Raw genomic sequence first — 26,523 nt, 5'->3', positions numbered from 1 at the left:
ATTAGGAACGTTGTTAAACAGAACCTGCCCGATTTTCCTCATCTTGCACCCTTGTCCACACTGGAAAAAATATTGCTCAATTTCAAGGACTTAGACACCATCTCTGCAACATATAAAACTAGCAAAATACCCGTGCTTCGCAGCGGAGAAGTAGTGTGTTAAAGAAGTTATGAAAAAGAAAAGTAAACATTTTAAAAATAACATAACATGATTGTCAATGTAATTATTTTGTCACTGTTAAGAGTGTTGCTGTCATCAAGGATTTGATTATCATTATTTCTTTCAATCAGGTTCGTATTTGGAGGACGTGTTGTGTTCAAGTTACATTCCATAGCAGTGGATTTGCCTGCGAGTATTTAGCGATAGCGTGTCTATTAATCTGTGGATTTTTCTGCAAGTATTTGGCAGCAGCGTCACAAAGTTGTTTCCATCTAGCTGCATCAGAAAATGTACCACAACGTCTGACACGCCTCATTTTTACTGTTTTCTCACAGCTTGGATTGCTGTTGTCATAATCGGTTTGAGTTTCATGGTTTGTTTCAATTACGTTAGTATTTACAGGACTTGTGTTGAAGTGACATTCGGCATCTGTCAAGTGTTGTAAGCATACAACCGGCTTTATCGATAACTTCGAGCTTTTGAGAGTTGAAACATTCATAAACATTAAAGTGTCCACTACTCAAATCATCACCTGTGAATCTAAGATGTTTAAGAGGCATTGGCGGTTCTCTAAAGGTGTAAAATATTTTGCCATTTCAGTACACTTGAAAGCGACAACCGAACAATTCAGCGGCAGCCATCGACTCACATGCAGAAGCATAGGTGAAGGGCTTAAGCATTTCACTCTTATAGTGCTCCTGTGTAGTATAATTATCTCCTGTACCATCATCAGTCCACACCTTGAACCTGTCCCAGTCATTCAATACATAAGACACAATGTTCCTCCAGATATCAAGAGTGACCCTGATATGGTCGTGCAATATGTAACACAGAGAATGGAAAAGGCAAGCGGCATCTCCGGGCATGGAAACCACTCGGTAAGTGACAGTTCTTTGATCGATGGTGATCACCTCGATAGACATGTTAATGGGGGTACGGATGGAATGGTAAAAGAAATGGGTACCTGAGCAATGTAAACTAAGTCTAAAATACCTACACAATAACTATAAGCGTAATAAACGAAAAATAAAACAGCAGAGAAGCTGTGGATTAAAAAAAAAAGGCTGCAGTTATCAGCACAATAAAACAGCAGAGAAGCCGTTGATTAAATAAAAAGGCTGCAGTTATCAGGAGGGAGACATGAATACTGTGGCAAAGCAAGGAAGGGAATGAAGAGATCAGAGCGACAAATGACCTTATATGGGCAGGCAGCCAATTATGTGGGAGGCGTAGGGATGGGGGACCCAATATAGGCAGGCAGCCAACTACATGGGAGGCGTGGGGGTGGGGAACGCAATGCCGCCTCACACAGCGACCGAGCTGCAGGCTATGGACGTATATATGTACGTAAGTAAGATTCAGTTATGACCGTTGCGCGTTGAATTTCGAAATGAAACCTGCTTAACTTTTGTAAGTAACCTGTAAGAATGAGCCTGCCAAATTTCAGCCTTCTACCTACACGGGAAATTGGAGAATTAGTGATGAGTGAGTCAGTGAGGGCTTTGCCTTTTATTAGTGTAGATTATTTTACAGTCCCTCCCTTTCAAAGATCCAAGAGAACACTAGGAAAAAGATCTCTCACTCAAAATATCGGAAAAGGAGTGGAAAGTGGCGATGCAGAGCATTCACTCGAGCTCCGTATGCACAAAGCATACAATTATTCAACTCAAAATTATATATCGAGCACATCTGTCTCGCCTAAAACTCTCCAAAATGTTTCCAGGGCAGGATCCAACCTGCGAACGCTGCAATCAAATCCCAGCCTCACTGGGTCACATGTTTTGGGCCTGCACCAAATTAACATCATTCTGGACCAAAATTTTGAATTACCTTTCAGACAGCCTTGGTGTCACAATACCTCCTAATCCATTAACAGCTGTGTTCTGTGTTTTTCCAGATGGGTGTAAAGTGGAGAAGGACATACAAACTGTGATTGCATTCACTACACTCTTGGCACGCAGACTTATTTTGCTAAACTGGAAGAATCCTAACTCTTCTCTTTTAAGTCAGTGGGAAAACGATGTGTTACACTATTTGAAATTGTAAAAAAGAAGTTTTTAAGAAAAAATATAATTTCATTTTATTATTTCTGTTTTTATGAATTACATTTTTAACATATGTTAATATTTCATGTGATTTAAGCTTCATAGCCCTTGGTCAGATTTGCTTGTACATGTCTAGCCGTCTAAATTGCATATTACAAGTAGGCAGTTTGTATTTGAATCTTTTCGTAAAGAACTATTTAGGCATCCAAGCCTTAGGTAGAATACTAGAAAGACGACACATTCTGTAAATAAAATTTTTAGATGCAGCTGTTGTTTATAAAATTTCTGATATAATTAAAACACATTCTATCTTATAATTTCAGATCTTCGTGTATGAGTAAAAACTGGAACATTAAGATTTATTAAACATATTTTAATATACTGTACATCTTTATCTGATTAAGAGTGATTGCAAAGAAAACCTGTCACCTTTGCAGTCTCCTATAATGAGTATGAGATCAATGTGTACATAGTAAACATGAAATTTATTAAAGAAAAAAAGTGTAAAAAATTAGGGAGTAAAAACCAAAACATTGCCAGCAGGAAATATTAAATGTAGACTAAAGCTGTTTTTTTTTTTGTTTTGTTTTGTTTTTAATCAGATCCTTCTTTTGTGGGAGCAGCATATATTCAGGAGAGCCTACCTTTAGGGAATCCAGTTGGAGATGATGATAAAATATACTTCTTCTTCAGTGAAACTGGAAAGGAATTTGACTTTTTTGATAACACCATTGTCTCCAGGATAGCCCGTGTCTGCAAGGTAAGATTTATTTTATGTATGTCTGTTGGGAATACAGTATACATGTTATCCCTTTGTCTGATTTTTTTTCCTCCAACATCTCACAAACACAAGTATTAGGTTAATTGTTGACCCCAGTAAAGTCAGTATGCTCTGTAATAAACTGTTGTTCTTGTTTTGTGCAATCAATGAAATGTTTTAAATTGCTAACCTCGTTTCAGCAGATTTGTTTAGAAATTTGACTGCCATTTCCCCCAAATAAACTTCTATTCATCCTTGCTTTAAATGCCTTGTTCAATTAAATTTATATAAACTACCCACCCTTCTATCATCGTTACTTAGATTTTCTTGCTATTCCAGATACCTTAACTCAACCAGTCTTTTCTTTATTCTTTTATATACAGGGTGAGCCAAAATGAAGTGCCACATTTCTCAAGTTCATTGCGCGAGTTAGAGGCAGCCAAGTGGATTGGGGTGAGGGTCCTTTGATTGGCGATCCTTTGTAGTTTTCAGTCGGCAACATGCCTTGGTCAGTTGCGCACTGTGCTTTTGCTGTTGAAGCATTCTTCAAAAACAACAAATTCATAATCACTATGCAACATTCCTTCCGAACACACTTTAGCATTTCTCCTAACGGTGATGTCCCTAATCGGAAAACAATTCTTCAGTGGGTGGGTAAATTTAGACAGATAGGTACAACATTGAACATAAAATCTCCAGGCCATCTTCGGACTGTACGAATGCCTGAAAACATCCAAGCTGTAAGGGCACCAGTTTTGCAGTCTCCTAGATGTTCATCACGCAAACATGCTTCTGCCTTAGGCACTTACAACACATCTAGATGAAGATTTTGCATGAGGACCTTAATTTCCATCCATACAAAATGATGGTAGTGCAGGAACTCACTGAGAGAGACAGAGAGCTGTAGAGAGTTGTGTGCGAAAATTCTGCAAACTGCTCAAGATGCCATCGTCATGTGCAGAAACGAGGCACATTTCCATTTGAATGTTTACATAAATGAGCAAAACTTTCGCTATTGGGCTGAAACCAACCCTCATGAACTTCATCAGAGACCCCTGCACATTGACCATATTACAGTTTGGTGCAGCATTGCAGAATTTGGCATCATTGACCCTTATTTTTTTGAGGGGGTTGCAACAGTCATCATCACTTCAGAAAGTTACATTGAAATGCTAGAGAACTTTTTGTGGCCCCAACTGGAAGAAATGAATGTGGTGAATGCCCATACAGCGTGGAGATCCATGCAAGTTTGTGGGAGATGTTTCCAGGGAAGCTGACATCCCTGAGCAGCAATATCGGGTGGCCTTCGCTTTCGCCTGATCTCACTCCATGCGATTTCTTCTTGTGGGACTATTGAAGGTATACACACACCAACCTCAAAATTTTGTATACCCTTTCTTGTGTCGTAATGAAATGTATTTTATCTTGTAGCATTTTTGTAGAATCAACGTTTGAAATGTGGCACTTCTTTTTGGCTCACCTTGGTACTAACACTACAGTTATTTTTATTAGTGTACACTTTTTTAATCATCTGTTTTAACCAAGCCTGCATCAAGAGTGACTTGGTGGTTTTTCAAGCCCACTCAGTATTGTAGTAGCGCTTTATATCTTTGAACCATATAAAGCCCTTTTGCTCAGATTTTTTTTAAGAAATACCATGTTTAGTCAATGGTGAAAGGCACAATTGATCAGCTGGATCCTATTGCCCTGCTTTGACAAATTTTAATATTTACATCATATATTTGAGTTTTATCCCAGTGTTTTCAGACACAACCGCATATGAAACACTATTCACTTAGCATTTTTCAGCCTCAACTTTATTCAGTTTAAGGGTTTTGCTGGGTCAGACTCTTATAGTTATCATGAGATATTAAGTAAGAACCAGCCCTGAGCAGAATGCCAGTCTGTCACACAAAATGCTTGCACACTTACTTATATTCAGTCATGCTTTGCCAGTTAATATAACATGCACATGATTGAAATGCTGGAGGCAATGGGAGGAAAGTCTGTGCTGAATGAGGTTCAACACGCAAATATCATATAGACTGTTAAACAGGAATTTCACCATGCTCTTTCAAAAATTTAATCTCTGCATTAAGTACTGTGATTTTCTAAGGAAAAATTATAACATTTTCAATTTGTTCTCTCTATCAAACATATTACTTCCTATATAGTATTTCAGTGTAGCAGTGGCTATACATATATCTCATCTTTTTTCATTACATTTTAGCTGTATTTTAACCACACATCACATACTATTTTTTTCAACATTTCATACAGCTTTTGAACACATCACCCTCCTCACCTATCATTTCAAGGTTTGTTTACTTGAAAGCACTTTCAGGTTCTCTGACGCAATTAGGATTTGGCTTTTCAATCTTTGAGTGATCCCATTCTTTCAATTCACTTCTAAGCTTCATACACCTTTTCTGCCACAGACTGTGCAATTTTCTACACCATATATTTCAAAAACAGGTACTTGTGGCATTTTTTTGTTTCAGTTCATAGTGTTAGAAAAGTGTGATGGCAGTAGGATATACAGTCCATTTTTGCAAAGAATCTCTTGTCTTTGCTCTCCTGTAACTTGACAGCAAAAGCTGTTCAGCATTAGAGAAGAATACAGCACAACGCTTGTTTAAGAGGAAACAGAGTTAAAAGACATCAAAAGATGTGTGTATGTATGTATGTGTATTATATACAGTATATATATATATATATATATATATATATATATATATATATATATATATATATATATATATACAATTGTGCCTGTGGCTTTCCATTTCCTGATTACATTACTTACGGACAGTTTAAACCTCTGAGAGAGCTTTTTGTAGCCACCCCCTAAACCGTGATACTGAACAATCTTTGTTTTCAGTTCTTTTGAGAGTTGCTTTGAGGATCCCATGCTGTCACTCTTCAGAGGAGAGTCAAAGGGAAGCACAACTTGCAATTGACCACCTTAAATACCTTTTCTCATGATTGGACACACCTGTCTATGAAGTTCAAGGCTTAACGAGCCAAGCCAACCAATTTGGTGTCGCAAGTAATCAATATTGAGCAGTTACATGCATTCAAATTGGCAAAATTACAAGGATCCAAATTTTGGCACAGTCAGTTTTTCACATTTGATTTAATTTCATACAACTAAATACTGCTTCACTAAAAATCTTTGTTCGGAAAACCCCAGTACTCAGATGTTCCTAGGATATGGAAGACATACCACTGTTATCTTTGTTTTATTTGAAAGTAGACTAAATTATTATGCAGGCTGAGAGGGGTTCCCAAACTTTTTCATTTTTGACTGTATATTTCCATTAACTGAAAGCACAATTTTTATGGTAATAAAATAATACATAAAAAAAATAAAATAAAAGAGCTGTTTGTAAATGTTCTTTTTAGCATCTTGTTTATATCAAACTGACTTCTAGTATAAAAATGATTTACATAATTATGTCATCTCCTAGAAAACTGAAATTGCTTTATCAGGAAAAAGAAGTTGTTTGATGCGTTTCCATTTTCAGTTTCGTGTATATTACAAATTATGCACCTTTGGCATCTCTGACTTTTCCAAAAACTAAGTGGACAGATTAATTTAATAGTAATTCCTATGTCTCACCAAATTGCTATAAGTAGTTACATTCAAAAACAACACAGTCAAAATAAAGCAGTTTTCATATGAAACGTCTGGAAGAAACTGCACGTTTAATTTGCCGTGAGCCAAATGTGTAAGACTATATGTCAGAAAGTTCTGGGAGATTGTAGTTGAGAAGACTTTTACTCAAAGCCTGTGACTTCAGCATTTTAGAATACCCAGATCAGGTTTTAAAATGTTGTGTAGTTGCATTCAGCCATTTGTTGGGCCACTCGCCTTAATAGAAATGTGCTACTAGCACGAAGTATAGAGTTGTATTAGAGGTATTTGAACCACTTGAACGGGAATGATCCACCAGTATAAATTGGATCACTAAAGCATTGTGGAAGCAAACGGCAGTATATACCACAATTCTTTGACACTCCTTCTGCCGCAGATGTACAGCACACTCGATGGAATGCATATACCTAATCTTCCCCCAACTAAAGGTTAAAATGGTTATATTAACTGAAAAGGATGTCTATTGATAATTCTTCAGGTTCTTATCAGCAATAACTGTTTAATCTGATACATTTCTGTTGGCACATATGATAGTGCTTGTGATCCAGACATATTTACAAATGGGACTTACAGAGATATGCAGAACAATTTCAAGACATACATAGATGCACTACGTATACACTAGGGTCTTTTTATGAACCCCAAAAGGAAATGTGGTTATTTTAGTTTTTAAATGTATTCTTGTGGCTAGGTGCAGGTATGATGATTTTGACAGGCAGTATATTTTGTTTTAGGAGACACGTGTTATGAAATCCTATCACATGATACCAAATCTTTGGTAAATTAATTATTTTTCCTGTTTAAAACATTTCCGATACATCTTTTTTATCAATACTACAGTCAAATATCAACTACAGAAAAAGTTTTAGCAGTGATTTTAAAATATTATCATGAAATATTGTTTGCCTACCTCAACAGACACATCAAAATGTTAAAAGATTTTGTGCATAAAATCTTTTGGATCAACACCTTGGCTACTGTCAATTATAACTCCCTGTTGAGTAAAAGGAGGACTATTGATTTTTATCAATTTTCAAATTTCACTGCGACAATTACATTGTCCCTTCATTTTAACCTAATTTCTTGTTGATTTCATGTTTTCTCACTTTCTTTTTCCAAACTTAATTCTAAAAATCTCTAAGAAGCAGTCTTTTAGCAATATGTCTAGTTTAAATGTGACAAAAATATGTTAATTATGTGGATTCTGTTGGGTGGCGCAGTGGGTAGCAGACCCCCGTGACCCTGAAGTTAGGATGTAGCGGATTTGATAGTGGATGGATGTGGATTCTCTTTATACTACACAGAAAAGTTACAAAGGAAATTAAGCAAAAGTGAAATACAGGGTGACACTTGAAAAACCCAATAAAAATAGAAGAAATCCAACAAAAAAATGTTATTGACAGCAATTGAGCCACACTGCAACTTGCTTTTTAATCCAAATTATCAATGTCTGAAAATGATGTCCTGTAGATGGTGTCCTCCTGTACGTTTGCATTCTTCCAATCTGCATTTGAGGTTCCCCATTGATCGCTGCAACATCTCAGCTGGGATACCACGAATTTTGTCTTGAATTATTTTTTTCAATTCATTCAGTGTCCTTGACCGAGTCGTGTAGCTCCGACTCTTAAGGTAGCCCCACAAGAAAAAATCACAAACGGACAGATCCGGTGATCTTGAGGGCCAGGGAATGTCACCGAATCTTGAGATGACAAGGTTACCGAACAATTCTCGCACAGCTGCCATTGATTGCCTTGCAATTGATTACTAAATGGTTAGATTGTTTACAGCTCAAGGTCCCTGTTCCGCAGTGCTGCCAACTGTACATGGCTGCCACTACGCGTATCAAAAGTTCCCGTTTTTCTGTGTCACCCTGTATAAGCAAACTCTTTATTTTTATCATAATAAAAATTATGATAAAAAGAAAAAATGTACATTTTAACCTTACACCCTGTAGTTGTATTCTAGTTTTGTTATCAACGTTCTATAGACTTAATTCAGTTCAGTTAAATATAGTTTTGTACAGGCTCACAGTGCATACACATGATTCCAACTAATGTAGTAGCTAAAATAATTAATCCATACATCTTGCATTCGATTAACACAAAAATTACATGGAACTTGCAGTAAAATTGAGTACATTTGGTTGATTTACATAAACTGTTCAAGACAACACATGTCACTAAACATTAATATTCTGAACAGGGGAGAAGTAAAGACAATGTTGGACTTGTTGTACTTGTTCTAAAAAAAATGGATAGGGTAGATGGTGGAGGCAAAGATGATCAATGAGAATATTGTAGTTAAGCAGATTGCTAGTAAACTACTGTTGAATGCAATCTCAGCATATGTCCCACAAGTTGGCAGAAGTGATGAAGAGAAAGATGAGTTTTATGAGAAGTTCACAGAAGTAATTCTGTGGTGCCTCAGGGAAAGTTAATTGTTATGGTCTGTGATTTGAATGTTAATGTAGTAGCCAGTGCTGATGGTTTTGAAGGATTCTATAGGGGATTTAGCATCAGTAGCATGAATATTGAACTGAGAAGATTCTGGAGTTTTGTGATGTGATGGATTTTTTTTTCTGTGTTAAGCCACATTTAAAAAAAGAAACAAGTTAGTGACATTTGAATCTACTGATGTAAGGAACATAAATGACACTGTTGGTCAGGAAAATTAATAGGGACATGGTGCAAAATGTTAAGCTGATCTTTGGAGAAAGTTGTGTTAGAGACATGAAGAAAAGTAAGAGATAGCATATACCAAGGCTGAAGTAGAGGATTGTGAGATATAATTTTGTTGAAACATTGGTAACAAGAGTGAATGAGATTCTTCAATCATCAGGTACTAATGGCAAATGAGGAAGTAATGGAAAATGTCCAGCTGAAGAAAGAAAGACACACAAGAAAACATGGCGGTTGAATACTGACATTGAGATAGCAATTGAGGAAATAGGACATTTTATAAGATTTGGCAGAAAACAAAGGCAGAAGGTGAAAATTCAATAATCTATGAGGAAACAAGGGGAAATGCTAGAAAAGCAGTTGGGGAGGTCTAAGAAATAGACAAAATAGTTTGCAAGTGAGCTGATTAAGGAGAGAATTATGTTCAAGATCTCAAAAGAGGGAACAAAAGAAAAACAATTAGTGTATATTTTTTTAAAAATGATTTGGAGTCATAAGGATTTATAGTAATGAGATTAAAGATCCTGGAATAAGTACATGGAGAAAGTGCTGAATAAGGTGAATAATGATGTTCAGTGCAAAAAAAAAAAAAATAGGAGGACCAAGATGTAAGTTTTTGAAAGCAAAGATTGCAAAATTACTGAAAAAGGTGAAGATTGGTAAAGCAGTATGCCCAACTCTTGAAGATGTTGAAGGTGACAGAATGTCCTGGAGTTGAATAATTGATAGAACTGTGGAACATGATTTGTGTGTGAAGGGAGGATGTTTAAATTTAAAGAGTCCTTTGTTACATATACAGAGTACAGTGAAATCCTTACTTGCGTGTGCTTATCAACATGCAACACGTCACCACTCTCAGGCACCGTGATAACTTTGCAACCTATGTAGTGTTGGTTTTAAACTTTTGGAGAAGATAATGAAGTTAGTTGAGAGACTGCTGTGTGCTATGCATTTGTATATTTAGAAAAGGTATTAAAAGGGTGACATGAGAGGTGGTGAGTTTGGCTTTGAAAAAGTTATATGTGGATGAGTTTGTGTCTGCAGTGATATCATTGTGTGAGGAACAGGAGACCAAATGGGAATAGTGAGAGTTCTGAGGTTAAGGTGGAACTACACCAGAGATCCCTTCTGTGTCCATTGTTTTTCGTGAAGGTGATAGAAGTCGTGACCAGAGAAATGTATAAAGGTTTGTCATGGAAGGACTAATGATGGTCTTATGTTGATGGGTAAAAGAGAAAGAGAATGTAGGTGAGGATAATGAAATGTGTGGAAGAAGGACGCCAAGGAAGATAGGAGTGCAATTAATCGATGTTAGTTTGTTAAAACAATTAATAAACAGGTGAGTAGAGAGTATGTAGGTTTCTGCTTGCAAGTCAGAAAAACTCTCACTTCCCCATCTTCAGGCTGCTTATATAGTTTTTTACCTCTCTGTGCCCTTTTCTAAAATATTTTTCCACTTGCTTCAGTGTTTCCTCTCTTTGCAAGCTTTTTTTCCTATGTTGTCACGTTTTTATTTCTAGACATAGAATAGTCTTTTGCTAACAGTCGCTTTTTTGTTCTCACCCTGCTTTAAATATTCTTGCTCAAACACACACTTATATTAGTCAATTGCTTATATCAGTATATCAATATTAGTACATTAGTAATACATATATTGTAGCATTGTATTGTATGTTATAGCTTACACAAATGTGAAGCTACTTTGGAAGTGAGTGAGTGGCTACAGGGTGAATACAGGAAACACTGCAGTGATGGTTAGAAGCAAAAGGCAGGAAGTTATTGTATCTGCAATGGAATTGTTTTACAGAAAGCAGAAAGGTTCTGTTGCTTGGTGGTATGTTGAGTGCAGATAGAGATTAGAACATTAGAACAATCTAGATGAGAACATGCCATTCAGCCCAACAGAGCTCGCCAGTCCTAAACTCTTATTACTTCCAAAAAAAGATTGTTGAGTTTTGAAAGTCCCTAAAGTCTTATTGTCTACTACACTACTTGGTAGCTTATTCCAAGTGTCTATCGTTCTTTGTGTAAAGAAAAACTTCCTAATGTTTGTGTAAAATTTACCCGTGGCAAGTTTCCAACTGTGTCCACATGTTCTTGGTGAACTCATTTTAAAATAACATTCTTGATCTACTGTACTAATTAATTCTCTTCATAATTTTAAATACTTCAATCATGTCACCTCTTACTCTTCTTTTGCTTAAACTGTATAGGTTCACCTCTTTTAATCTTTCCTCATAATTCAACCCCTGTAGCCTTGGAATCGGCCTAGATGCTCTTCTCTGGACCTTTTCTAGTGCTGCTATGTCATTTTTGTAGCCTGGAGACCAAAACTGCACACAGTACTCCAGATGAGGCCTCACCAGTGTATTATAAAGGTTGAGCATAACCTCTTTGGACCTTGTACTCCACACATCGTGCTATATAACCTAACATTCTGTTTGCCTTTTTAATGGCTTCTGAACATTGTCTTGAAGTCGATAGCTTAGAGTCCATTATGACTCTTAAATCCTTCTCATAAGGTGTACTCTCGATTTTCTGACCGCCCATTGTGTATTCAACCTAACATTTTTACCTGCTATGTGTAATATTTTACATTTACTGACATTAAATTAAATCTGCCCAAGCCTGTATGTTATCCAAATTGTTTTATAATGATATAGCGGATTCCAAATTATCTGCTAATCCGCCTATCTTGGTATCATCTGCAAACTTAACCACCTTGTTACTTATATTCCTATCTAAATCATTTATATGTATTAAAAATAGCAGCGGCCCTAGCACTGACCCCTGTGGAACACCACTCTTAACATCGGCCAATTCTGAGAAGGTTCTTTGCACCATCACTCTCTGCTTCCTGTGTCTGAGCCAATTCTGCACCCATCTAAAAATATCACCCTGAACTCCCACTTCTTTTAGTTTGATTCCCAACCCTCTCATGTGGTACCTTATCAAATGCTTTGTGAAAGTCAAGATAAATAATATCATATGCTCCACTTTGATCATATCCTTTTGTTGCCTCCTCATAGAATTCCAGCATGTTAGTAAAACACGACCTCCCCCTTCTGAACCCATGCTGACTGTTCAGAATAACTCCTGTCCTTGCCAGGCGTTTCTCAATCTTACCCTTAATAATTCCTTCCATTAATTTTCCTGTGATGCATGTTAAGCTTACTGGCATATAGTTGCTTAGATCTGCCTTGCCACCCTTTATATATAATTGGATGATATTTGCCATTTTCCAGTCCTTTGGAATCTCTCCAGTGCACATTGACGTCCTAAAAATATGTGTCAAGGGTTTATATATGTACTCTGTAGCCTCCTTAAGAACTCAAGGGTAAATATTATCTGGCCCTGGTGATTTGTTTGATTTCAGCCTATTTAATCTGAGCAGTATTTCCATCCATCCATCCATTTTCCAACCCACTGAATCCAAACACAGGGTCACGGGGGGTCTGCTGGAGCCAATCCCAGCCAACACAGGGCACAAGGCAGGAACCGATCCTGGGCAGGGTGCCAACCCACCGCAGGAGCAGTATTTCTCCCTCTACAATTTCCAGTTCCCTCAGTACCTCCTTTACCTCTGGTAGGTTGTAAACACCACAAAAAAATGTAAGTTTAGAGCATCCGCTATTTCATTGTCTGTATCTTTTAATTCCCCTTTACTATTTCTGATGCACTTGACCTCCTCTTTGACTGTTCTTTTACTTCTAAAATACTGAACGAATCTCTTAGGGTCTTCTTTTGCCTTATCTGCTATATTCCTCTCCCACTGTCTTTTAGCCTCCCTGATATCCTTCTTAATGGTTACTCTCATGTTCTTATATGCTCTACGATTCACTTTGCTGTCATTAGCTTAATATGCCTTATAAAGCAGTTTTTTCCTTTGCAGCTTCTTTTATAAATCTTTATCAATCCACTGTGGAGTTTTTTTTTTAATTTTCTATTAATTCATTAATTCCAATTTTAGGTATGTATCTGTCCTGCATTACATGTAAAACATTTTTACACCTGTTCCACTGCTCCTCGACTGTCTCCACACTTAACAGCTTATCCCAGTCTATCCTCCTTAGATTTTGCCGCATCTGCTCAAAATTTGCCCTACCAAAGTTCAACTTAACAATTTCAGTCTTTGTATCTTCACTCTTACAAAATACTTAGAATTGTATTTTATTAAGGCCATCTGGCCCTAGTGGTTCAATCACTTCTACACCCTCAATTCTATCTTGATTATTACAAATTGCTAAATCTAGATAAACTTCACCCCATGTTGGTGCTTTAACATATTGTGTTAAAAAACAGTCACTGATTACTTCTAAAAACTCCTTGTGCTCCTACATCTGCAAGGTTATCCCAGTTAATATTTGGATAATTAAAGCCCCCCATGACTATAATATCTCCCTGTAACTTTCCTTTATGATATAAAAAAGATGTGTGTTGAAATTACTGTCTGTATTGGGTGGTCTATAACACACTCCTAAAATAAGACCTTTTTCCCTAATATTTTCCAGGCAAAGCCACATGTCCTCACTAAGATGGGGCTCATTGTCCAAACGGAAGAGGACTTGCATTTAAATTCTGTTTGGCATAAACAGCAGCCCCACCTCCTTTTCTGTTCTGTCTATCCTTCCTAAAAAATGTGTATTCCTCTATGTTACACTCATCCCCATCTTTGTTATTTATCCAGGTTTCCGTTATTGCTATAATATCATAATTATCCCTTGCTACAAACACCTCCAACTCACTTACCTTATTTTTGATGCTTCTAGATTAAGGCAAGGAATTTTTAATGTTACTTTAAATACATTTAAATGTTTACTTAGAATTTACAAGTTTAAATAATCCTCAACTAACCTACTCATATGCCTCCCCAATACATTGGTGCCCCTCCAGTTCAGATGTAACCCATCACGGCAGAACAGGTCCCATCTTCTCCAAAAGGAATCCCAATGCTCCATAAACCTATATGCTTCTATCCTGTACCAAGAATTGAGCCACGCGTTAAGCCTTTTAATCTCCTCAATCTTACCTGGACTGGCGTGTGGCACAGGCAGAATTTCAAAAAAGACTACCTTGTCAGTTCTTCTCCTCAGCTTGGCACCTAACTCTTTGATTTTGGATCACAGAACTGACAGACTACCCTTATCTATGTCACTTGTTCCAATATAGACAATGACAACTGGTTCAACCCAACGCTCTGGCCAAGAGCCTATCCACCCTTCCAGGGAGGTCCCCCACCTGTGCACCCAGAAGGCAACACACTGTGCAAGACTCTCTGTTTCTGGAGCTCACCTGAGCTACAATCCCCCCACTCATTGAGTCCCCTGCTATCACTACCTCTCTCTTTCTGGGAACTGATTTTAAGGTGGCCTGTTGGGGCTCCTCATCCCTGCCTATCACCTCTAAATCATTAGAGACATCATCCAGGTCCGCAAGGACATGATAACGGTTTGCCTCTTCTAATTCTGGGGTTGATGCCCCTGGACAGTGTGCACCCTTTACCTTACGCTTTGTGACCGTGACCCACCTATTTCTACTTGTCTGGTCTGGAATCTCCTCCCGCACCACCTTGAGGGTGCACACTATCTTTCTAAAAGACACCTTGGCCAGGTCTGCCAATGCTCTACTACAATGCAGGCCAGCCAACTCCTCTTCCAGTTCAGCGACCCTAAGCTGAAGGTGCTGGATCAGCTGGCATCTCTTGCAGAAGTAGTCCTTCATAGACAACTGGCTCTTCCAAACCATCATCTAAAAAGTCCAACATCCAACAGAACTTACATTGCAATGGCCTCTTTATTAAAATTTTCTTTAGGAATAGTAAAACTGCCTTGACTTTTTTTTCTTTAAACGATGTAACTTAAATGGTAACACTAAGAACTGCTACAGCTATTTTACACCTTGTTCCTTTAAGTTCCTGTACTGTTCTCCCTCTCAGCTGCCTGCTGTTTATCCTTCTGTGAGGTTAACTTTACTTTTTTCGGTGTGTTCTCCTAACTTTGCGCTCCTCTTATTCCTTACTTAAAAGCTCTCCACTCACTCTATTTGTATTATCCCGTATTAATGAACCCATACGCAGTCGCCTGCTTAACTGTTCGTCCTCTGCACCGCTAAGAACTGTTCAATCTAAAATAAACAAATAAATAAAACTTTAGTACCTTATCTTCTCCTACAGCCCCTTATGCCTGATTAGCATCTTAACGCTGGCCACTTACCTGCGCACTACTGAGCTTTCCCCTTTACTGCTTTGAAGTCAACCACTGCCTTTTTTTTTCTTTTCTTTTAAACTAAGGAATCACTGTTATGATTTGGTTATTTGCTTACAAACGCCAATATCAGTTTCTGCTGCTTTCTACCCTGCCTCCTTGATGCCAGTTCAAATACAGATATCAAGAGCACATATACGTACAAGTAACTTTTCCAAGCGCACCTCCAAACACCCACCTTCTAAAGGGAATAAAGCTTTAAAAATTCCTGCATGGTTCCTTAGCAGCAGCCAAAACTCAAGTTTTTAAGAGCAAAATTTTTTTATTCAACTCTCACACCACAGAAAACACCAAAAACTCTCAACAGTGTCTAGCATTTGCAAAGTACACGTCAGCATGTCAACATGTGAGAACACCAGTGAAAGCCAGGGTCAGAGGTGCATAGAGGAGAATCTGGAAGTTGATACATTTACTCGGATTAAACGTTTGATCTGTCATCTACGTTCTATTAAAAATAAAATATTGACATTTGCCATCTCCACATCATTGCATTCAGTTTTTATTCACAATTTGTTTAGTGTCCCAACTTTTTTGGAATGCGGTTTATAGAAAGTGGCCATGATACCCCAAGGGTTTTGTTTTCTATAGTTAATAAACTAATCGAACCCGCATCTTTCCCAACTACCTCCTCTACTGAAGTCTGTGAGGAATTCCTCCACTTTTTCCATAACAAAATTAAAAATCTAAATAATTCAACTAACATAAATACATCAGCTGTTTATATCCTTCCTGTTTTCCTACCTTCTCTAAGTTCTCACCAGTCACATCTGCGTTTGTTAATAACCTGCTTTGTAAGATGAGACCGACTACTTGTGTACTGGACCCCATCCCCAGCACACTACTTAAATCCTGCTTTCATGCCATAATCCCGACTGTTACAACAATAATAAACTCATACCTTGACACAGGCTCTGTGCCGATCACTTCTGTAACCCCAGTGTTAAAAAAGTTGGTCTTGATGCTGACAATCTTAACAACTTTTGGCCTATTTCCCACTTACCTTTTCTGTCAAAAGTTCTTGAGCGTGTTGTAGCTTCACCAATTACCTAACCTCTAATAATTTGATGGAACTCTTTCAGTCTGGTTTCAGGGCGCAGCACAGCTGTGAAACTGCTCTGCTACGGGTAACCAATGATTTGCTTATGGCAGCAGACTCTGGACAAACCAGCACATTAATTCTATTAGACCTCAGTGCAGAATTTGACACTGTGAGACATGACATTCTACTGTCCAGAATGGAGAACATGCTGGGTATCTCTGGCACTGCCCTGCAGTGGTTCAAGTCCTATCTGACTGATAGGCAAGAGTTTGTTAGTCTTGGCAACAGCAGATCCAGCTCAGCACCAGTCACACAAGGAGTTCCTCAGGGCTCTGTCCTCGGCCCTCTTCTCTTCTGTATATATATGCTTCCCCTTGGCCATATTATTCGTAGCTATGGACTGGGTTATCATTTTTATGCAGACGATACTCAGCTTTATTTCAATGTTAAAAGTGGAACTTCATCTTTCTCAGCTCACAACCTGCCTCAGTGAAATTAATACCTGGATGGAGTAGAACTCTTTAAAATTAAATTGCAACAAAACTGACCTCCTGCAAATTCAGACTAAAGTGCAACTTAATAAAATGAGCTCCCTCCAAGTCCATCTTGGTGGTGATCTCATCAGACCTGCCTCTACTGCAAAGAATCTTGTCTTTTTTTGATTCTTCCCTTTCTTATTCCGCCCACATAAACCACATTAAGAAACTTTCTTACTTTCACCTCCGTAACATATCCCGTGTTCGCTCCTTCCTCTCCTTTTCTAACGCTGAGAAACTTGTCCATGCTTTTATCACATCCCGCATTGATTATTGTAACTCGCTCCTGGCAGGTGCCCCTTCTAATCTTATATCACAGCTCCAGCTTATTCAAAACTTGGCTGCAAGAGTCCTAAGGCCAGAGTTATACTTTGCGGGACGCATGCTGCAGTGGACGCTCCTGCTACGCAAGCGTTATAGTGTTTATACTTGCGCGTGTACTTTACGTAAATCTGGAGGACTCCACCAGGTGGCAGTGCGAGATATTGTCACGGTGAGAACATGTTCTGCTTTGCTGTGTTGTGAATTGCCTAGAACACCTATTAAATTCCGATGGCACCTTACCACAATATCTCTGAAAAGGATGTTTATTGATTAAATCCATCAATCCAGGGATGTGTCCATTCCAGCAAGCATTGGGCACGAGTGAGAAATAATCCCTGGATGAGGCCTCAGCTCATTGCAAGGTGAATACAAGCACACACATACACTAGCGTAATTTTAGCGGCACCAAATCTGCATATCTTTGGAAGGAAACCAGAGCACAGTGTTGAATACAAGCAGGAAATACAAGCAACATAACTCCCTGCGAGACAGCAGTGCTACCACTCCGCCACCATGTGACCCCCATGTGTGTAATTATTCCCCTCATGTGTGCAATTATTAATAGTATTCATTATTTAAACGAAATTATATGTAAAATGTAACTTTAATGCATTTCATCATGAAAGTGAAATCAAGTATAAATCTAAAGGTTCTAAATGTGCAGAGAGTTGGAATATCATACATTTAAGTTGTTCTATGTGGTGATCTATTGCTGCTTGCCGCTGCTGTCAGGTCCAAGAAGCTCATAGCGATTAAAAACTGGGACGGCGTTTACAATGGTCTCCTTTAATAATAAAGTAAACTACGAGGTTAAAGTGGGCATTTCGAGATTAAAGCCAAAATTTCCACTTTAATCACAGAATATACGTTTTCACCGTGTCCTTTATTTTTTACTCTGTGGCTTAAATACAGCGCTATACATTATGTTGCTGATGTGAAGTTGCAAAAAAAAAAAAAAAGACGGCACAAAAGATGGTATGTGAGACTTTTAAAATATATCGTGTCATTACGATCGGGAATATGCGACGCTTGAATATAAAAGCACCATGAATGCATCTGTATGTCGGCATTTTGCTTCACCACATTGAACCATTCATCAAACAGCGAAGCACGCTTTCTGTCACATGTAGATAGTAAACAGAGACTCTGACGTCACGTCCCAACTTTTAGCACACTGCGCCCCCCGACTTTTTGCTGGTACTGCATCTGGCGCATGCGTTGCGTTAATTCTGAGGGCCTGCTCAGAGGACGCATGAAATGAACGCTGGGAACGTGTGGCAGCCATGATGTGGGCGCGTACACATTCTGAGCGTCAAGTATAAACGAGCCCTTACACGAACCATCAGCAGCAAGCACATCACGCCCATCCTGCTCTGCCTTCACTGGCTCCCTGTGTCTTACAGAATCAAATATAAAATCCTACTAATAACCTACAAAGCCTTAACACTAGAATTACCAGAACCTACGAGAAAGCTTGTAAATCCGGCTCACCTTAAATCCATTCTCACCTCTCCGTCAGCGTCTTTTGTCCTGTAAATGTGTCGATTAACAGCAAGCCTGGTATCCCATCCCCCTGCCCACCGCTGCAGTTCATTTCGCAAAGAAGTTTCTCAGTGCTCAGTGTTTATCATCAAGTGAAGTGTTGGAGCTTTATAGGGTAAAATAGTACAGTAATCCCTCGCTATATCGCGCTTTGACTTTCGCGGTTTCACTCTATCGCGGATTTTAAATGTAAGCACATCTAAATATATATCACAGATTTTTCGCTGGTTCGCGGATTTCTGCAGACAGTGGGTCTTTTAATTTATGCTACACGCTTCCTCAGTTTGTTTGCCCTGTTGATTTCATACAAGGGACGCTATTGGCGGATGGCTTAGAAGCTACCCAATCAGAGCATGTATTACATATTAACTAAAACTCCTCAATGCTATAAGATATGCATCCCGCGCGGAGCTTGATTGTTTGCTTGTCTCTGCCTCTCTCTCACCCTCTCTGACATTCTCTGCGCCTGACGGAGGGGCTGTGAGCAGAGGTGCTGTTTGCTTAAAAGATACTGACGCTCCTCTAAAAAATGCGCTTTATTGCGGTGCTCGGCATATTTAAAAGCACAAAAGCACATGTATTGATTTTTTGATTGTTGCTTTAATCTCGCTCTCTCTCTCTGACGTTCTCTGCGCCTGACGGAGGAGATGTGAGCAGAGGGGCTGTTTGCATAGAGGCTGTTTGCTTAGAAGATCCTGACGCTCCTCTAAAAATGCCGCGGCAAACTTAAAAGCACAAGTATTGATTTTTTGATTGTTTGCTTTTCTCTGCTCCTGAAGAGAAGAAGATCTATTTGCATTATTTTAATTGTGAGAAAGAACTGTCATCTCTGTCTTGTCATGGAGGACAGTTTAAACTTTTGACTAAAGGGTGTTATTTCATGTCTAGAGGGCTCTAATAATGTTAACAGTGTGGGAGAGTTTATAAGGGCTTAAAATATATAAAAATAACTACACAAACATATAGTTTCTACTTCGCGGATTTTCGTCTATCGCGGGGGGTTCTGGAACGCAACCCCCGCGATCGAGGAGGGATTACTGTACATCATCATTTGGAATACATACATTTCGTGTGTGTTCCATGTCAACAACAATCTATATAAAAAGTAGTTAACACAGAAATGTTTTTCATGTTTTAGTAATAATTGAAAAAATGTACACATGAAATGTATAATGTGTGAAGCCTGAAACATAAATATGAAATAAACACTTTCACGAAAGGTACAAGTATAACAAAACAAGTGCACTTTTATTCAAGAATTAAACCGAAGAAAAAAGAAAGCGGCTTACGGTAGGCAGTTGATACAACAGCTTGCGTGGTGCAATGCAAAGAACTGCTGCCTTCCAATCAAGAGGTCGTGGTTTTGATATCAGCTGTTTCCCAAATTTGCCATTGTCAGTAGTGAGCTGCTCTTATTGTTAATATCATACAATAAAATCATACATTTGATTTGCATCTGTAAATTTAGTTCAAGTTAATGTTTTTTTTTTTGTTTTTTTTTTTCCAGTTATATTCTCTCATTCACGTTCAAGCTCCCACACACCCCCCGGATCTGACGGCGTTTTCAGATAAAGATGTGGTATAACAAACAAACCCATTTTGTTATACCTCCTCTTTATTTGAAAACCGTGTCAGTTCTTGTGCGCCAACAAGACTGGGACGTAGAAAACTGTGGATGTGGATGTGAGTGGTGTGCGTGACTGAGAATGACTGTGGACATCAATTTGTTTTTTTTTTTGTTTTATTCTTGAGTGCTTCTGCTCATGCTAAATTAGTATGCACCTTCTGATCCATGATGTCAAAGCCACGCTGACAAAAAAGAGAGACTTAGGTATATATGACATTTGGAATAATTCATTTTATGACCTGTACTGTACATTTTGGAAAATGTTGCTGCACTAATGCAACATTATATTCATTTGCATACCTTCATGCGGTTGTAGTTAGTGACTACGTTTGGTTTTTTTGTTCCGATCTTGGCCAGTGTCCACATGTTGCTGCATGTTGGGATTTCTTTTGAACTTCTGGAGATGCAGAGGACAGAATAGTATAGAGAGTTCAGTTCCGCGCTATATATAGTCATCAGATTCAAATGTTAACAGTTCCCACACACACCCAAGAACCATCTTTACAACATTTGTATAAGGTGTGAAGCCTGAAGTCCAAATATCAAATATAGAAAGTACAAGTATAACAAAACAAGTACACTTTTATTGAATAATATAACCGAAGAAAAAAGAATGCAGGTTACAGGAGGCGGTTGATGAAACAGCTTGCGTGGGGCAATGCTAAGAACTGCTGACTCCCAATCAAGAGCTTCTAGGTTTGATGCTGGCAGTTTACCGTTTTGAGTAGAGAGCTACTATTATTGTTATCATTATATAATAAAAACATACATTTGATTTCACAACCACTGGAAATTTATAGTGCTTGTCAAAGTTAGCGTTTTTTTATTCAGTTTTATTCTTTTAGTTGCGTTCACGCCCTGATCTGACACTGCTGTTTTCAAATAAAGAAGCGTTATAACAGAGGTGAACTCAGATCGGAGAAAACAGAAGCCCACAAGTGTGTATAAGCACAAAAAAAGTCTAACTGAATTCTCGCACCATTGCTCGCTTACTAAAGTGTCAGCAGGTATTTTTCGTGGCATTACACGTGTAATTTGTGAGCATGCCCTTAACATAATAATAATAATTCATTACATTTATATAGCGCTTTTCCACACAGGGAGGAACCGGGAAGCAAACCACAATCTTCCACAGTCTCCTTACTGCAAAGCAGCAGCACTACCACTGTGCCACCTGATCAAACAGAGGAAGCTCTGCATTATACTTGTGACTTTATGCTGTAGGAAGATAAGTAAATAAATCAAGATAAGTAACATTCGATCTGGCTTTTATATAAGTAACATATAAGTGCTTCTTACATAAAGACCATCACAAAATATAATCACAAACATGAGTTTGCACGATAAGTTGGCAACTCTGTAAGCCTTGCTGTTTCTTTGAAGGACAGGTGATTGGCAGGATGACGCCGGGCTTTGTCCTGTATCCAAACGGTGCCATCTTTCGTCTTTATGCCTGGTGCAGCTGCATTGTTCTTATATGTGAGTGGACGTTTCTTGCGGGGAGGGCTTCTATTTTTGCAGTTTCTCCAGCTGTATGGTATAGCAGGCAGCTTGCTGCTTGGGATTGTCAACATATTTACAAGACAAAAGATGCTGAATGGAGATGTGCAAGTGGATTTAAGGTGGGCCAGAGTTTTCTCGTAAGCTTTGGTAATTCTAGTGTTAAATGACCTTGCGTCAAACTACATCAGTGACCTTGTCCATCACTATGTGCCTGTCCACCCACTAAGGTCCTCTGATTATGGAAATCTTGTTGTGCCCCACACTAATCTACACTCCATGGGTATACAGTAGCTGTATAGCGCCCAGACTCTGGAATGACCTACCAAAATTAATCAGGTCTGCTGACTACATGAATTCTTTTAAAAAAACTACTCAAAACTCATCTGTTCAGGAAGGCTTTTAGGTCTACTTGACTTTATTACCCTTCTCTCAGTTTACCTTTATGTCAAGATACTCATCTAACCTATGTGTGTGTGCTAGACCATCAATTATGTTGTCTGTTAGGCTTTTTTTTTCTGAATTTACTGTCTTAATCTTATTTATTCATTTATTTATCTGGTAGGCTTTTTTTCTCTGAATTTACTGTCTTATTTATTTATTTCTCTGGTTTGTACAATGCTATATACTGTATCCCCTGCAGTTCTATCTTAAACTCTGTGAAGTGCCCTGAGCATAGGAAAGGTGCTATATAAATAAAATGTATATAAAATAATAATAAGTTTAGAGAAAAATTTGGTGTGGATGTGATGGTTGTAGTGCTGAGGAAAAACAGACTAAGGTGGTTTGGTCATGTGGAGCGAAAGGCAGAGAATGACTGGGTGAAGAGGTTTATCAAAATGTAGGTGGAGGGGATGAGACCAAATGGAAGGTCAAAGAAAAACTTTGTTATAAGTTGCATTATCTGTCTCACCCTAATGGGTGCAGAGGACTATGGGAAGTGCAGGAAAAAACAGCTAACCTGAGTAAATTCAGAAAATAGTCATAAACTGTTTGTCACTTGGTGGTGAGATTTTTTTGCATTGTGAAACTTTATTCTAGTCAAAAATGTATGCCTTGCAATATTTGCTTTTACTACTCAAATTAATTGCACAATAACACCTTTAAAACAAACTTATGCAAGTATAATATATATATATATATATATATATATATATATATATATATATATATATATATATATATATATATATATATATTTGTAGTAAAACTAGAAGCAGTTTGTTGTAATTTTCAGTAGGATGTTGTTTTAATCTCTACTGCATGGGCTCTGACATGAAGTATATTTTACATGCAAGTACATTTCAAAGTGTTTGAGTCTCAAATTACATGACCTCCGGTACAAAAATGTTTGTTTTGAGCTTTATAGGAATATTGTGTGCTTTGTTTTTTCTGGCATGAAGTCTCCTATCTTTTGCTGATGAATTGCTAATGGTGCTTTGAACTCTCACTCAGTACAGAAAGATTTTATCAACTTCTTTCAAATGAAAGCCATTCATTTGAGCCATTTTGCCAAAAAAAAAAAACGTTTCTGCAATATTTAGATTTTTTTTCACATGTGGAACATGATAGAACATTTTGGAAAATTTTTGGAAAATATAGAATATTCATGAAGAGATTAAATATCTTATTGTATCTCCTGTATTTGCTAAGGTTTTATAGCATAATTTTTGCATAATTCTGTTATTCTCAAAGACATACAAGCAAGCTGCTTTTGGCAACTTAAATTACCCACCCACACACGTATGTACTGTATACTGTATTTAATTATCAAGGCTAAGCTGAGCTAAAGACAAAGGATATATTTAGAATAGATTTTAATTCTTTCATTTTTCTTTCAGCCTGATTTCTAAAGGTATTATACAGATGCATTATAGCATAAGTGATGGTTTTCACTCCTCCTAAAGTTCTGTGTTTTCAAAGCTTAAACTTAACGTAATTAAAACACTCTGGGAATCATTAATATAAAATGTATGATAGAAATGAAACTTTCCAAAAGTGCACGGACACCTCTCTAAATTTATATCAAATGAAATCTATGAGATAATACATTTTTACATGAAGTAAGCAAAATAAAATGTGTATTTTTGAACTGAATAAATTATGATTTCTATCTTTTCTAATCTCTAACCTTATTGGTTATGCTGCTGCTTTCTATAGAGCACAAACATGTAAGCTTTAATGTTCATCATATAGGGATGGAAATCAAAACAAAAAATAAGTTTGGTAATTCTGATATTGAAAATATTTTAACAGAATCATGGCATGCACTTGTTTGGCTAGGGGAACTTGTGTTCCTAAATTCTGCATTATTTATAAATGGGGGGATAAAAGCATCTCCCGGAAGTCTTATAATGCTGGTCCTAGGGGGCACCAGGGGGAACTTGAAACAAAAACCTTAAAGCATACAAAATATGTCCACATTGATGATTAAAATATTTTCAGGATTTAAATGATGCCTTTAGATTGGATATCTGTGTCTCCATTTTTAGTGAGGTATGGCTGGCCTCTTCACTCCCAGAGAAGTGGTTTCTTACACCTTCTTTTATGAGTAGTGCACTTGTAAAGGTCCTTGAAATAGTGGTTTGACCACTTGAGTGATGATTTTTATGATTAATTTTTTTTTCTCTTAACACCAGTTTTATGCATATGTTATCATTAAGTAAGCAGAGAAATTACTACAAAACTGAAAACCACACATTAAAGAAAATGTGACTCTGAAAGAATAAAATTGGTCCCGCAATCTTATTAACAACAATAACATGTATATGTATTGCAGGTTTTCATACAAAAGGTGTAACTCTGAGTTCTTCACAAATAGCACAAGAGTTATAAATTAAAAGATAAATAGAGACTACAGATAAGCAAATAAAAACTATAATAAAAATGGATGAGCGTTTCCACCTTCATCGTACATAGATAAAGTTGCGAACCTGACATTCTGGTGTCAGGAAAACTGCCTCCAGCTCAACGTCAGCAAAACCAAGGAGCTGGTGGTGGACTTCAGCAGGAGACAGCAGCAGGACTATAAGCCCCTCATCATTAACGGGACTCCAGTGGAAAGGGTGAACGGTTTTAAATACTTGGGGGTTCACATCTCTGAGGACCTGACATGGCCTGAACACATCCAAGTTCAGACAAAAAGGGCAAAGTGGAGACTTTACCAGACAGCCTACGAGGTTTGCTGTGGAAAGTATCCTGACACAGAATATTACACCCTGGTTTGGAAACTGCTGTGTTCAGGACCATAAAGCCCTACAGAGAGTGATCTGTGCAGTGGAACGCTGCTGCAGGTCAGCTCTACCATCTATGCAGGACATTTGCACCAGACCAGAGCTGTCAGGATTATCAAAGACTCCTCTCATCCCAGCAATAGCCTGATTCATCTGTTAAAATCGGACAAAAGGTTTTGTAGCATCCTGGCCAGGACAGAGAGACTCAGAAGGAGGTTCTATCCTCAAGCCATGAGACTGTTAAATCAGAACATGCCATCTCATCCATGACCCTCCACATACTTAGACTGGACTGTACGTTGTACTATGCTGTCTACCCTTACCTTGTTTTGGAATTGGTCTGTCATTTAACTATGCACCTGTCTAACTTCAGCTTTGCACAATAGTCACTGCACTATTGCACCATAACACTTAATTCTACTTTTTCACTTAATTTTACTTATTTATTATGTTACATTATACTTTTATCTTTCAATCTATGACTTTTTGTTAATCTAACTGATATTCTTCTAACTTTACACAGTTTTTGATAAGAGGATCAGGATGCATTTCACTGCGTGTTGTCCTGTATAACTATGCATGTGACAAATAAAGAATCTTGAATCTTGAATCATGTGTTTTTTAAATTGTAAGAGCCAGAGTCCTGATGCTATTGTCAGTTGGTCAGGGATGAGAGGTATACAGATACTCCATCTGGCAGGATGCTGGAGATAATAAACCTCTAGAGCTTCAAGTTCAAAGGACTGCCATTCCACCTCATCCCACCTGCTTCCCCCACTAAAGGGAATTGTATAATATGTGAATGTCACAAAGTTACTCATTACTGTTATGATGTACCATCCAAAGATGATATAATGCTGCAGACCCCCTCAGTAGTTCGGAGCATCTACGTTCTTCCCAACATCAAAGGCAGCTGCAGGGTATTTTGATCAAAACTAGAAAAAGGCAACAAAGAAAAGTAGTGGTTAGCAACTAAAGCAAATCATAGGGTTATGATATTACAACACTTCTAGTCTACTACATATGACAGAGAAAAAGAGATTGCAAAAAGGAAAAATAAAGAAGCAGGCTTATCGAAGTTTTTTGAAATGTTGCACGGGTTTTGGCCAGCATATCTGTATTAGTAAAGCATTCCAAATTTTTGGTGAATAGCAAAGCT

General features: G+C 37.9%; 1 protein-coding gene across 5 annotated transcripts in view; it reads left to right on the top strand.

Moving 5' to 3' along the window:
• Positions 1-26,523, top strand: part of sema4ba (sema domain, immunoglobulin domain (Ig), transmembrane domain (TM) and short cytoplasmic domain, (semaphorin) 4Ba) — a 274,559-nt gene that overhangs the window by 233,890 nt on the left and 14,146 nt on the right. For all 5 annotated transcript variants that reach the window (XM_039773331.1, XM_039773330.1, XM_039773328.1 and 2 more), the window contains one exon: positions 2,807-2,964. In XM_039773331.1, the coding sequence (XP_039629265.1) occupies positions 2,807-2,964 (158 nt within the window). The remainder of the gene's footprint in view (positions 1-2,806; positions 2,965-26,523) is intronic.

The sequence above is a fragment of the Polypterus senegalus genome, chromosome 12 (assembly GCF_016835505.1).
Source record: "Polypterus senegalus isolate Bchr_013 chromosome 12, ASM1683550v1, whole genome shotgun sequence".
In the NCBI taxonomy this organism is placed as follows: Eukaryota; Metazoa; Chordata; class Cladistia; order Polypteriformes; family Polypteridae; genus Polypterus; species Polypterus senegalus.
The sequence above is the reverse complement of the archived record's forward strand: the minus strand, read 5'-3'. Positions and strand labels throughout refer to the sequence as shown.